Here is a 14,301-nt window from a genome sequence, read left to right as displayed (position 1 = left end):
CCATTTTTAGAAACAACATTATAGTGAATGTCTTTGTGGCGAAATACTTGCATACATTCTCAGTTGCTTTCTTAGGATGAATTCCTAAAAGTGGAATTGCTGGATCTGAAATATAAATATACGTTGTCTGTAACTTCACATTGTAAAAACTTTAGAAGTATATACCACACAGACACAATACTTCATCGAACCTCCATGCACCCTTATGACAATTAGAGCTCGTGGCCAATGTGTACTCACACCCATTTCCCCTGGTCCCTGCATTATTTAAGAACAGATCGAAGACATCATGCCAGAAAGACTCATTTCTGTCAGATAACACAGGTATTTGAAAACAGGAGAGAAAAGAGAAAGTGAATCTCCAGAAAAAAAAAGTTAACATTTTGTCCACCTTATCCACTGCAATGTGTGGGCCCTTTCCATTTTCCCTGCTGTATCTGGGCTCAGGACTCTTCATCTGTCTTCGGATTCCTGCAGCAATGTGGTAACTGGTCTCCTTTCTCTCCTCTGGGTAGGCATAAATGTTTTCAAGCCGTTTCATATCTTGCCAGATCGCACATCAGAAATGCTAATCAAATTGACACTTGCACCAGAAGAATATAGTTGTGCCCATGCCGGTGGTTAACATTTTGGGTCTTTCTTTCTTTTCTTCTCTCTCTCCTTCCCCACTCTGCCTTTCTTCTTTCTTCAGGAATTTTTTAGACCCCCAAACAAGAGTCACATCATTGTTTTAATTAGAATTTATTTGGTTATTAATGGGATTAAAGCTCTCCCCACCCCCTGCCATTTCCTCACTTGAACAATTGTATTTCCTCTTTGTAACTTGCCTTTTCCTAATTTTTCTATTAGGATGATTGTCTTTCAAAAATTGTGTTCATTTTATGTTAATGTCTATAGCATTGTACTTCTATCAGTGAACTGCTGTGAATACTTGTTTGGACTTAGATAACACATATTATATTCATAGGAAAGAATAAGTGTGTTTTATAAAGCTAGCAGCTCAAAGCAGGAAATCCTTATTACCAGTCAGAAGGACAAGTATGGAGTGAGGTGTGCCAGTGTGGGGGGAGGGGCACAGGCAGGAGAGAGGGAAACTTGCATGGGTCACTTAATCCACAAGGCGAGTAAAGCAGGTAAAGCAGGTCTTATCCCCATTTCACAATGACTTGTGCCAGGGCACACCTTAATGAGATACTGCAACCCCCAATCTAGGGATTTTTCTACCATATCACAGTGATTCTTATGTTTATTTGTGGAAGGCAAATAAAGCAATGAAATATAACAAATATTAGTAGTTATAAAACACTCTTCTTTTTTTTTTTTTTTTTTCTATAGCATGAAGGTCCAGGACCAGGTCATTATGACTTGAAAATACCTCAAGCAAATTCTGTTACTTCTTGTTTTCAATCCAGAGTACCTCGATTCCTGTTTACCCGTTCTGTAAGTACTCTAAAAGATTATGGCTGTAGGTTTTGTGGCTGGGGTTGGGGGGAGGCAGTGGGGCCATGTTATAGTTCTATACAATTCTAGTGTATATATATATATATGTATCCAATTGCTTGTTAAGGAAGAGTTCAAAACTCTGGCAAGCCCTCAGCCTGTTTCAGGCTCAGAGTGACTCTAGACCCAAAGACTGTGGTGGAATTATGGGTCCAGTTGACAGCATCCAGCATAGTAATTAGCCATCAACGATCTGATCTGGATGCTCTGTGGGGAAACATGTTTAATAAACTGAGGTAAGCAGTAGGCAGTGGCTGGCCCAGCCATCCAAAACCACTATTCTTTGTGTATGTGGCTTTCCGGGACTGTGTGTATGGCTTCAGAGCAGAAACATTATTACTGAACCAGAGGGGACCATTAAGACATGCGCAATCATCCTGCCTCCAAGAACTCCGGAGAGTCAGGGAAGAGGCTCAAGTCCATGGAGAGGTACAAAGAAAGTACCATTTGGGGAGTATTCAATCCTCAGAGGCCTAGAGAAGACCAAGAAAAATTGCAAAAGCATAACATGGTGCTTTTGAACAATGGCAATTTTTTTTTTAAGTGCTGACAATTTTAATTCCTGTGGTCTTGTTCCCAATCTTCATTCTAGTTTGAGAGTCCCAGAACTCCCTGGTGTGTAGCCTTATTTGAGATGGTTGGGGAGACAGAAATACAGATTCTGCCTGGGGCATCAAGGAAGGGTGGGTGTCCCAGGCCAGTGTCTTCATGATCTTGCTGCAGAGCTACCGATCTGGTGGGGGGTAGTGTGGTCTTTATCTGGAGGAATACTGGGGAGTCCCTGCTGGTGAAATTAAAAACAGACTAACAGCAGGAGGTGGAGGACACCTTCTGCAGATCCTCACACCCTAGTAGTGTCACCATGACCCAGACACAGATTTTTGTCCGAGCTCATAGGACTGAACATCCTCAGGAAGTTGGGGTTATGCTAACCGTATCAGTTAAGCTGGTAGAGAAGTCAGAAGGTGTAGTATTTTTTAATGTTTATTTTTGAAAGAGAGAGAGTGCTCATGAGAGCTGGGGAGGGTCACAGAGAGAGAGGGAAACAGAGGATCCAAAGCAGGCTTTGCAATGTCAGCACAGAGCCCGATGCGGAGCTCGAACTCGGGAATCATGAGAGATCATGACCTGGGCTGAAGTTGGATGCTTAACCAACTGAGCCATCTAGGCGGCCCCCCAGAAGACATAGTATTAATTTACAAGTGTCCAGCAACGGGGCTGGTGTCTGGGGCCACTTCTCCAGGGGGTGTCTCCCCACATAGGAAACTCTTCATTGAAGCCGAGGACAGTCAGAAGTCTGCTTGGTGACAGTGAAATCAGGACTGGGGGATGGAGCCAGATGTGCTCAAGGTCTGAGAACCATAACCTGTAGCCTCCTGAGGGGTAGCCTTGTGAGACCAAGGCCCACAAACCTCCTGTTCTGTGGGCTGGCTCTCCAGGACTCCACATGCATGTTGCTTCCTTATTAATAGCACTAATAAAGGCTTCAGTTTCCTTTGACGTCTGGCCAGGCCTTGATTAGATTTTCAGGCTGCTCCTCCGCTTTTGGCAGGCAAAACATCCTGTCATTTACGGTGGCTTCTGCATGCAGCTGACTTCATCCACTCTGGGCTGACCGCTCTGTCCCACTTGCAGGGTAATCCTGTTTCCATCCTCCCTGTCTCTTGAAGAGATAACAAACTGCAAAGAAGGATGGAAATGACAAGCACATGATAAGAGAGAATAATAATAGTGGTGGCAGCTAAGGTGCAGAGCTCTTGCCTGGCCTAGTGTGGTGCTGTCTGTCCTGGGGGCATCCGGCAAACCTCATTACCTCATCTGATGGGTGAGGCTCTGGAAGCACCTGGTCCAGGGGCACGCCAGCCCATTGGCGGTGGGACTAGGACTCGAACTCAAGCCTGAGACCCTTCCCTTAACCACACACAGAGACACTGGTGTTTGTCCAACAAGCCCAAGATAAAATTCCTTTGGGCTCCAAGAATAGGTAGATGCGCCCCAGCCTGGGAAACACTGACCTACGAAATCAGAGTCTTTGTTTTACTCTATGAACATGACATTCAGTTGCATTTGATCACTATGGAAGAGAAGCTTCATTTAAATAATCAGCAAAACAATCTTTCCACGAATTTCATCCAAATGAAAACGTGACTTTTAAAAATTAGTACTCAAAGGGGCGCCTGGGTGGCTTAGTCGGTTAAGCGTCCGACTTTCGCCTAGGTCATGATCTCGCGGTTCGTGGGTTCGAGCCCCGCGTCGGGCTCTGTGCTGACTGCCAGCTCAGAGCCTGGAGCCTGTTTCAGTCTGTGACTCCCTCTCTCTCTGACCCTCCCCTGCTCACGTTGTCTCTCTCTCTCTCCTAGAAATTAAAAAAAAAAAAAAATAGTACTCATAGATCCCTTGATAATACTTTGGGTCCTGGGGTCTACAGACCCTGGTGTCCATAGACCCTGGTACAGAAACATGGGTTTGGGCTTTTGAGGTCAATCGCCCAGGTTCAGAATCCATTTTCTCCAACCCCTTACCACTAGACTGAGGTCATTAGAGGGGAGGACAGTGGCTTTCCCAGGGATAGGAGCAGTCTGTGCGGATAGAAAACGTGCCTTGAGGTGCAGGCGGGATGTGAGCCCACTGCCCTGCGGGTCTAGGCCAGCGCTTGCTTGTACCTCTGCAGCCCTGGGGGCAGCCGCTGATTGGATCAGGTGCCAAGGAAACGCTCCACTCCAGGGTGTCCCGGGCCTCTGTGCCGTCCCGTGTGGCCCTCGTTTTCCCCAGTGGAGATCTGCCAGCCAGGCTCTGGTGGCTCCAGAGTTTCGGGGTCACTCTCTCATCAGCCTTGTCTTTTGTTCTGTTTCCAGAAAACCCCAGGCCCAGGAGCATACACATCTTCAGCACAGTACCCCAAGCAGTCCCCGACCATAGCCAAAATGGGCCAAGAACATAGCCTTTTCTTCAACAACACAATTGGCTTTTAAAATAAAGCCTCCGTGGTCCTAAGCTACTTTGTGTTTAGCAAGTTGTTATGTTCAGAAGACTCTGTTTTGTCTGTTCTTGAGGAGGGTTTGACTACAGAACAAAATCGATTGCCCCGGTGACTATCCTGCCCACTTGTCTGGAATGGTCCCAGGACAATTTCCAGTTCACTCTCCCAGGTGTCCTGGTTTGAATAATAAACTGTGTGCTCACTCTGCTTATTGTCAAACGGTATATTCCCAGAGACTGTCACTGGGCTGCTCCTGCGGCAGCTCGGACAGGCTCCGATATGCCCAGGCTGTGCTCTGCGTGGCCATGGGCTCTCCAGCTGTGTCCCAGCTGGATTAGCGCAGTAATACTTCACAGGCTCATGGAGGCTTCCTTGGGGGTCGGCATTCAACCAAGGCCAAGCTGAGCATGACAGGGTCCCAGCAGGTGGTTCTTTCTCTCTCTCAACTCCCTGAGAAGAACAATATTGATTCAACCTAATGAGTATTTGTGGTTTCAAGTCAACAGAAACATTTGAGTATCTGCTCTGCGCCAGGGTTGAGGAGTGTGGGCCGAACAGAAAGACGAATACGGCACGTATGTGATTGAGTTTGGGGAGGGTTATAGAGAAGATAAGGCCAGAAAGGGAGTTTGGGGCAGCCCCTGGCTCTGGGAAGGGTTTGCAAAGCTGTGCCCAGTGGCTTCTCTGGTCACCTTCTGTGTGAAGCTCAGGGGCTGCCCTCACACAGTGGCAGTTCCACTGGTTAGACAGGCCCTAGTCTCAGGAAGCTGTCAAGTCACTGCACCTGGTGTATGAAGGCCACAGGCAGAGCAGAGATAAGGCAGGATGGCCTTAAGCAGTGAAGGGTGGCCACCTGCAGTAGGACAGCTTGGCTGGCACACAGGGGGCCTGGTGGCCCAGATAGAAAGAAGAGGGAAGAAAGCAGGCGGGGGTGGGGATGGGGATGGGGGAGAGGATCTTGTTTGGGGGAAAGGCAGGAATATGTATTTGCTGGAGGAGGAGCAGTGGGGGCTTGGCCCAACTAGAGCAGAGGGTGCTGTGAGGTTTGGAGGTGGGGGAGGGGAGGCTCTGTCAGAAGGTGGGGTCACACACAGCCGTGCCTGTCCAGAAGACCCACTCAGGGAGCTCCAGCTAGACACACCCCATGTATGACAGCAGGTATCTCACAAAGGAGGGACAGATTCCACAGGCATTAGCAAATGGAAGGGATTTCTTTTTTTAATTAAAGAATTGAACTTAAAAACGAATATCAATGCTTACATTCTGTTGTATTTTCAAAGGTGAAACCTGCCCTCCGCCACGTCTCTTCTCTAGTCTTATAATTCTTTATAAAAGAGGTGTTGGAAGCAAGAAAGGGAAGGTCATCATCTCACTGAATTTATTCAAGTTTCTCATTTGTGTAAGAAACTCCCTGTGATGCGTTCTTTCAGAATAGAAAACGGCTACTTACTTGGAAACTCAGACGTGTCTCAGGGGCAGTGGCTCCTGTCCCACTTTGATCAGAAGACGGCCTCAGGGCAGGTAGTTCCAAATTTTATTCTCCAAGTGGGTCAGAGTCTCCTGTGGGGTCAGAAAGTAAAGGCTGGCAGTTGTGACAGAGGGGGTTTTCTCTAGGAAGCAGTGACTCAGGTGCTCAGGGAAGCTGTTGGTTTTAGAAAGCAAGAGAGGCAAGAGGTGGTCATGTCTGTGTGAGGGCTCACAGGTGGAAAGTGAAAGGAACCCCTCCTACCAGCGAAGGGAGAGAGAGATTGTGAGTACCTAGGGGGATCTCTCTGACAAGAGTGTGAAGCAGGGGCTGGCAGGAGCTGCCCCTCCCTCTGTCTCCCCACTGCTTCTCTCTCAGGCCTGTTTCTCCTTCCTTGGAAGGCCAACCTTCACTGACTCTTCACGTGTGTAGGGTCTAGTGTGGCTACCTCAGGCTCTGTGAACGGCATTTCCCGAGCTAACACCCTAAAAGAATGTACGCAGCCCCTCTTGGTTCCAGCATCAGGTTCCCAGGAGAGAGACTCCAGTTGGCCCGTGTGAATCAGGGGCCCCTCCTAGGCCCTTCGGCTATAGCCCCTTGGTGCAGATGCAGCTGAGGGGCCCAGCTGAGTGGTGTGTATGTATAGTTGGGACAGAGGATAGCTCCTTGGATTCTAGAAGAGAATGAAGAGACCCTTTCAGAATAAGAAGGGGAGGATGTCTTCACCGGCTGCAGGAAGGCGGTTGGAGAGGCTTCCAGAAGCTTCACCTGGAAGTAGAACCACCGGAGAACATTCTGCAGGGCCGTCTGGACGCCCTTAAGCTTCATTTCCATTCACTAAGCTTTGCCTTTGGCTCCTGTGACTCTGTCTGTTTTTCTGGAGCTGGGGCTACCTCAGCCCCTGCCGCCCTTACCAGTCTTGCCTTCTGCCTGTAAAGCAGCCCCTCCCCCTCCTTTGTGGTTCTGGATGATGTGACAGTGGCTCTGCCCTAGGATATTAGCAGAGGGGCTGGTGGGAATGAGGTAGTGAGAAGAGTAGGGTTTCACTGCTTCTCTGGCGTATTCCAGTATTTTTCATAGTGTTTCCTACAAGTAGGGAGAAGCTTTCCCAAAGACACTAGAGGAATTCTCGTGGCTTTTTCCTGCCACAAGCCTGAGACTGAGACAATAATTGAAGAGCAGAGCCTCCTTCTGTTCTCTCCAGGATGGAGAGACTGGGTTGACTTTGAGCTTGAGCTCTGAGGTTGGGATTTTACCACCTAGCATCCAGGATTGTTGGGTGCATCAAGTGACGTGCCCAGAAGAGCTTAGAAAAGCCATAGACCGTGGCAGATGGAAGGGGCCTTGCTGTGTATCTGAAGTCCCTCCTCCCTCCCCCAACAACTGCTGTGACACTGCTTCTTGGGGGGTCCCTGTCCATCTTCTGTTCCTCTCACCTCCCTCCCTCCACCCCCAACTGCTCTCTGAATTTGGCTTCAACCAGAGGGCCTGGCCCTTCTTGGCTGCAAATATCTTCTGCTGTTTCCATGTGACATTCTCTCTCCATTAAGTCAGAGCATGCATGTCAGAAGTCACCACACTGATTGGGACAGCTTGTCTTCTTCTGCCTCCCTCTTTTCTTTTTCCTTTCTTCCTCACCCCACCCACACCCCCACTGCCCTCTGGACCCTCAGGAGACACTTTCCAGACCTGGAGCCAAGGGCCACACGTCGCTTGGGTGCTGGGCTCTGCCTCCAGTGTCATCTCTCACCTGCTTGATGCCACTGATGTCAGTGCAGCACAGAGTAGCCTGGACTTGGGTCCTTATGCCTGAGATTACTCTGAAGGCCCTATTATCTTGAAAACGTAGTTCAGAATCTATAGGTTCAGGATCAGTGGTTTTAAGCTGCATTTTATTTTATTTTTTCAAAAGAGATTTTTTTTAACATTTATTTATTTTTGAGAGACAGAGAGCACAAGTGGGGGAGGGGCAGAGAAAGAGGGAGACCCAGAATCTGAAGTAGGCTCCAGGCTCTGAGCTGTCAACGCAGAGTCCCACATGGGGTTTGAACCCACGAACTGTGAGATCATGACCTGAGCTGAAGTTGGATGCTTAACCGACTGAGCCACCCACGCACCCTCTGAGCTGCATTTTAGAATCCCCTGAGGAACCTCTAAAAATCTTGGTGCTGGGCAGCTCCCTGACAGATCACATTAAACTCTCTGGGGGTAGGATTCAGGCCCAGTATTTTTAAAAAATACTTTCCCTACTCTAGGTAACTCTGATGAGCAGTCAGGGATGAGGACCACTATCAAGATGGTATAAAGGCACCAGTCACCAATAATTCTCTGTGGGGCACACATAGTTTTTCCAACCCTAGAGCTTGAACAAGAAGACAGGGTCCTTGTGCTAGGAAGTCAGTTTCTAGCTATGAATAGATTGACCCATGTTAGCATCTGGCTGAGGCCTAAGGGAAGAGAATAGCACAGGACTGCTTTGTCTGGGTGAACCTAGGACCTGAAGTGTCACTAGGTAGAGTTGTTCTGGGGAGAATGAACCATAGGAGCCTTGAACTCAGGCACCTCTCACCAGCCTGACCCTTGGCTGGGCTCCTCAGAGGCCTTTGGCTTTGGCCAAGGGCAGGGCTGCAGGCATGCAGAGCCTGCAGGCCCAAAGGGCAGGATTTGGGCTCTAGATTCAGGGCTGCAGGGGCTGGGTGGGCTTATGAGGGCCAGTGCCAGAGGCCCAGAGCCAGCTTATCCGCAGCCTCCCCAGAGAAGAGGCAAGCCTGGCCCCGTGGAGGATGGATGGGGAGAGAGATGGGACATAGAAGTTGGGAAGCAGGGGTAGCCAGAGAGAGGGGAGGCCCAGGGGGTGGACACGTGGAGAATCATCTCCCAATGGGCACTCCTCATGGCCTCATTAACGACACCATTGGCAAAATCAGTGCCCAGAGAAAAGTGTCACCCTTCTGGAGAGCGGTAGGGGCTCTTAGGGACGTAACCAGGGGTGGGGGAGGTAGTAGTGTGGATGCTTTGGGTGGTAGTATGGCTTAGAATCTGAGAACTCTAGGCAGGAAGGTGAGCTCAGGCCCACTGACCCCCCATCTCTGGTCACTAGAGTGGGTTAGGTGGGACAGGAGGCAGGGATTTCATTCAGTTCCCCTCTGCCCCCTCCCCCGCTCGGGGAACTGAGTGGCCCAGGATAGGGTCAGAGTGGGACAGGAAGACAGTGTGCTGAGAGATGTGTGGGTCACACGTGGGGCTCAGGGCTTGATGAGGGCTGGCTGTCCTCATCCTCTTTCTGAAGTCCTAGAGCTCAGCAGTCATGCCTGGCAACTGAGGGCCATCAAGGAGAAAGGAAGTTGCTAGAGATTCCCATATTTAACAGGGCAAGAGGGGACACTTAGAAACATGCCAGGCAGGGTCATGCCTGTTTAGGCTTCTAATCCCCAGCCCCTCCCAGGTTGGGCATGGGGGCTACACTGCACGTAACCCTGAGCTCCTGTGCCCAACCCTGTGCTTGGGGTAGCCTTGACCAAATTGTCTATATTACTGTCCTGTGGCTGCTGTAACAAATTTCCATAACTTTGTTGCTTCACACAACACAAATTAATTGTCTTCTAGTTCTGGAGGTGAGAAGTCTCCAAATCAGTCCCACTGGGCTAAAGTCAAGGTGATGGCAGGCTGGGTTCCAGAAGGAGCCTCCTTCAGGTGGCTCTGAGGGAAGGTCTGTTTCCTTGTCTTTTTCAGCTTCTAGAAACCATCCACCTTCCTTTGCTCATGGCCTCTTCTTCAAAGTGCTCCAAACCCCTGTTCCCATTGCATCTGCTCCTGACTCTGACCTTCCTGCTTTCCTCTTGTAAGGATCCCTGTGACTATATCGGGTTCACCTGGATAATCCAGAAGATCTCCCCATCTCAGGGCCCTTAACTTAATCATGTTTGCAAAGTCCCTTTCCCATGTACAAGAACAGGGGTACCTGGCTGGCTCTGTTGGTAGGGCGTGTGGCTCTTGGGGTCACAATCTTGGGGTCGTGAGTTTGAGCCCCATGTTGAGTGTAGAGATTGCTTAAATAAATGGACTTTAAAAAAAAACATGTAGGAGAATACTTTCACAGGTTCTGGGGATTAAGACACAGACACTTTTGGGGGGGGACATTATTCATACCTCCACACAGCATAGCTGGGATAGGGAGTGGGGCATCCTTCTACCAGGGACACTGCTCCCCACCCTTACCCTTGGTGTACTAACTCCAAGCATCTTCCCCCACCTTCCTGAGGCTGATTGGGTGCCTCTCAAACATGTCCCAGCAGTTCCCATACTGGCCTGAGGCCAGTGTTGGATTGTGGGCTCCAGGGTCATAGAGTTGGGGCCTCAGTGAATTTTCCAGTGCCTAGCAGTGTTAGCACATAGTAGATGCTCACTGAATACTAGATGTGCTTCAAGATACACAAGTATCCTGTAGGAAGTGCAGAAGCTTTGTAGAAAATATGTTATGGAAGTTTCTTTGATTATTTTGAAACACAAGGAATTACTTAGGGAATGGCTGGTAACCTGAATAACCTCAGTCCTTGCTGGTTTGGGTGCTGACAGAAATCACCTAATGAAGTAAGTGGTTGGTTTGTTTTTTTTTTTTTTGAAGTTTATTTATTTATGGAGAGAGAGAGAGCACGTGTATGCAAGTGGGCAAAGGGCAGAGAGAGAGAATCCCAGGCAGGCTCCACACCATCAGTGCACAGCCTGATGCAGGGCTCAAGCCCATGAATTGTGAGATCATGACCTGGGCTGAAATCAAGAGTCGGACACATAACCAACTGAGCCACCCAGGCACCCCAAGTTTTTCAAAAGGGGGTAAAGAAATTGAGTCCCTCCCTGGCTTGTTCTCTGTCTGTCTCTCTCTCTCTCTTTCAAAAGAAATTGAGTACTGATTTAGAAATCATTCCTGGAGGGTTAAGCTTAAGTTTGCAAGTGTTAGACATTATAAATAAGCTCTCTACAGATCACTTAAGGGGTAGTTGTGTTAAAAGTTGCATTGTGGGAAGTGGGAGGGGCAGAGGGGGAGCCCCCTGGTATTTTACAAGTGGTACTTGTGGCTCCAGATGAAATTTCCAGTGGCCACATTACTCCAGGATTTGTTATTGTTGTTTTAATTCTAGTGTAGTTAACATATGGTGTTACATTAGTATCAGGTTTAGTAAAAGTGCCCTATCTTAAATACCTTGATGGAAATGAAAATGAAGCTTCTAGAGGCACCTGGGACTCAGTGTGTTAAGTGCCCGGCTCTTGGTTTTGGCTCAGATTGTGATCTCAGGTTTCATGAATCTGAGCCCCGCATTGGGTTCTGCACTGAAAGTGTGGAGCCCACTTAGGATTCTCTCTCTTTCCTTCTCTCTCTGCCCTTCCTGTGCATGTTCTTTTTAAAAGTGAACTTAAAAATAGAAAATGAAGCTTCTGGAAAATTGTGTCTAATGACCCACATGTGTACAGTGTAGATGAAGACCCTAATGGAGAAATGCATATTTCTATAATAATTTGTAGAGTAGGATACATGTGTAGCTTTATTAAGAAAATAAAATGGATTGGGACCAGCTGTAGGCCCTTGAGCAACCTTATTAGAATCAGGAGGGCTGTGACCCCTCTGCAAAGCCCCTGACTTAGACATACTCCGAGGGCAAAGCCCTGGGATGGCATGTGGGTTGGGTGAGAAGGAGGGCTAAGGTCAACCTGTGGGTAGAGCAAGATGTAGATTTGTACCCCAAGCCTCGCAGTGGCAGGAGAGCCTCCCTAGGGCCCAGCTGGTATCCCATTCATGAGGGCACATGTAGGTGTTGCTGAGCCCAGGAGTGTGGGATGTGGGGGCTGCACTCAGGAAGCATGATCCAGAGGGCCTGTGGCGGCCTGGGTGTTCTGACACAACATGAGAGTCCCATAACGTGGGTGCTGGGAGGTGGGGAGTGGGGAAGGAGGAGAGAGAGTTCTGAGAGGTGTGGGAATGGGAATCTTAAGAATGAGGGCATGGAGTGAGGCCCAGCAGGAATTCTGGGAAGACATCTGCAGGGGTGAAGCTGACCTGGGAAGACCCGTGCCTTTGAGGCCACAGGAGACATGGTAGATAGATGCATAGGAGGAAGAGAAGAAGGCAGGCGGAGGAAAGAAAGATGGCAAGGGCCCTGGGAGAGCGTTGCTCCCAGCTGAGAGGAGAAGCTGTCTGGATGCAGGAGAGTGCCCTGCCTCAGCCCAGCCCAGCCCAGCCCAGCCTCTGTGGGTTCACCCCCAGCTTGTACTGGGCCGGGCCACCAAAGCCCCTGCACCCTTGGCGGGGTGTTCTCAGGGATGGGGAACATCCCACAGGACAGGTGGGAAGCCACAACCCACAGCCACTAAGCCCTGGGCCTTGTTGGGGGGTGGGGTAATGAGCTGTGGGCTCCCGGGCACAAGACTGGAGTGTGAGAGAACACTTAACGGCCTCTTGCTCTGAGCCTGAGCCAAAGCAATTGACATCACAGTGATAGATGGGGAATCTCGATCTCAGAGTCAGGCTGGGGAGCTGGAGAGGTTGTTGGGGATAGAATGGAGTTCTAGTGCCTCCATCATCCTTTTGCCCCTTTGAAAGTGGGCATCTGTTTTTTTGTTTGTTTTAATGTTTTTTTAATTTATTTCTGAGAGAGAGAGGGAGAGAGAGAGTGAGAGGCAGTGTGAGCAAGGGAGGGTCCAAGAGAGAGGAAGATACAGAATCGTAAGCAGGCTCCAGGCGCTGAGCTAGCTGTCAGCACAAAGCCCGATGCGGGGCTCGAACCCACGAACCGTGAGATCATGACCTGAGCTGAAGTTGGACGCTCAACCGACTGAGCCACCCAGGCGCCTGTTTGCTTTTTGTTTTTTTTTTTTATCTGAAAGCTCTGTCTTTATGGAGATTCACCTGCTCTAACTTCCTGCTGCTGGCCTCCAGCTGCCCTCCCTTCTCTGTGCACCACGACTTCTGCTGCTTTTCAGCTTCTGCTGTTACCACCAGCTGCTTCCCTCTTCCTTGGTCCCACACTCCTATTGCAGAGGCCAGAGCCTCTGCAAGTTTTTATTAATGTCCATGTCATGAAAGACAGAGAGAGGCAAAAGGAAACGAACGAGACGTGAGAACCAAGTGGAGTATGTGGTCCTGGGCTGGAGGGAAACACCGTTACAGAGAACACAAGTGACAAACTGCCATATGGATGGGAGAGGAGATAAAACAGTGTGTCGGAGTCAAATCCCCTCCGTTAACCATTGTTAATCATGCCTGTGGTTATGTCAGATAATGTCCCTTGTTCTTTGCAAACACACTGCAGTATTTAGGAGTAAAGGGGCATGATTTATATAATCTAGGCTCAGATGGGTCAGAAGAAAATAAATAACAAGACATGTTTTTATAAGAGGTCCACAATGACCGACTTCTTGCCAAATTCCTAAGGGACACTTAAAGGAGGAAGAGAATGAGAGTGGGAGAGAGTGAGTGAGACCAGGAGGGCAGGGACAGTCACCACCAGTCTGGGGACCTCCTGCATAGGGAGGCTCAGCCATGTCACAGGCTGTGGGCCAGTCCACAGAGGAGGAGCTTTGGTTGTGGAACCCACCCATGGTCCAGTCAGCCGGCAGGCAGGGCAGTAGGGTTACGTGGCCTAACACACAGCTCCTGTGGTGAGCTTGTCATGTTTGCGGGCTGCCTGGCATCTTCTGAACCTCCTTGCCAGTTGAGAACCTTCCGGCTTCTTGAGTAGCCTTCACTTACGGAGTGTCCTCTCTGGCACTGAGCATCATTCATTCCTCATCACTGAAGGCGGGGCCCAAGCCTCCAGCCTATGGGCACCCAAGGCACCCCTGGACCTGTGTGTCATCCCCCGTGACGCTGCAGTAGAGGACTCCCGGTGATGGACATTTCCATGGATCTCAGAGGGGCCATCCTGCTGCTGCAGCAGTGGGCACTTCTGTGTCTCTGTCTCAAGATCCAGAGAGCTGGTACTGTGCAGGGTCTTCAGAAGGTGGTGGAAAGAACACTGGCTCTGTAGGCCAGGACCTAGGTTCTCAGGCACCATAACCTCTCTACCTTTCATGGGGACAAGGCCCACCTCCCAAGGCTGTTGACTACCAAAGGAGCAATGTGACAAGTAAAGTGCCTTGTACGCTTATACCTTATAAGCTTTGTTTAGTGCAGGGAGAACATGAGGGTAGTTGCTGCCACTTTGATTCTAAGAGAGCAGCCAATTAGTAGAAGAATAGTCAGTGCCTTTGAATCCAGGCTGGGTGCTGACTCACAGAAGCCAGACTGTAGCTCCTTTGGCCCCAGGTCCATGCACTGCAGTCACTGCCCTAGGGCACCTGTGTGGGAGTAATTCCTAGAGCC

The 14,301-nt window shown here is 49.5% G+C and overlaps 1 protein-coding gene across 1 annotated transcript in view; it reads left to right on the top strand.

Annotated features, from left to right (window-relative positions):
* Positions 1 to 4,687, top strand: part of STPG4 (sperm-tail PG-rich repeat containing 4) — a 43,062-nt gene extending 38,375 nt beyond the window's left edge. Inside the window, 3 exon segments of the mRNA XM_077749261.1 lie at positions 1,336 to 1,440; positions 4,356 to 4,455; positions 4,458 to 4,687. Of these exon segments, the coding sequence (XP_077605387.1) occupies positions 1,336 to 1,440; positions 4,356 to 4,455; positions 4,458 to 4,477 (225 nt within the window). The 3' untranslated portion in view covers positions 4,478 to 4,687.
* The last annotated feature ends 9,614 nt before the right edge of the window (positions 4,688 to 14,301 follow it).

This window comes from Crocuta crocuta, unplaced genomic scaffold (genome assembly GCF_008692635.1).
Source record: "Crocuta crocuta isolate KB4526 unplaced genomic scaffold, BGI_CrCroc_1.0 scaffold118, whole genome shotgun sequence".
Taxonomy (NCBI): Eukaryota; Metazoa; Chordata; class Mammalia; order Carnivora; family Hyaenidae; genus Crocuta; species Crocuta crocuta.
This window is presented reverse-complemented; position numbering and strand designations above follow the sequence as displayed.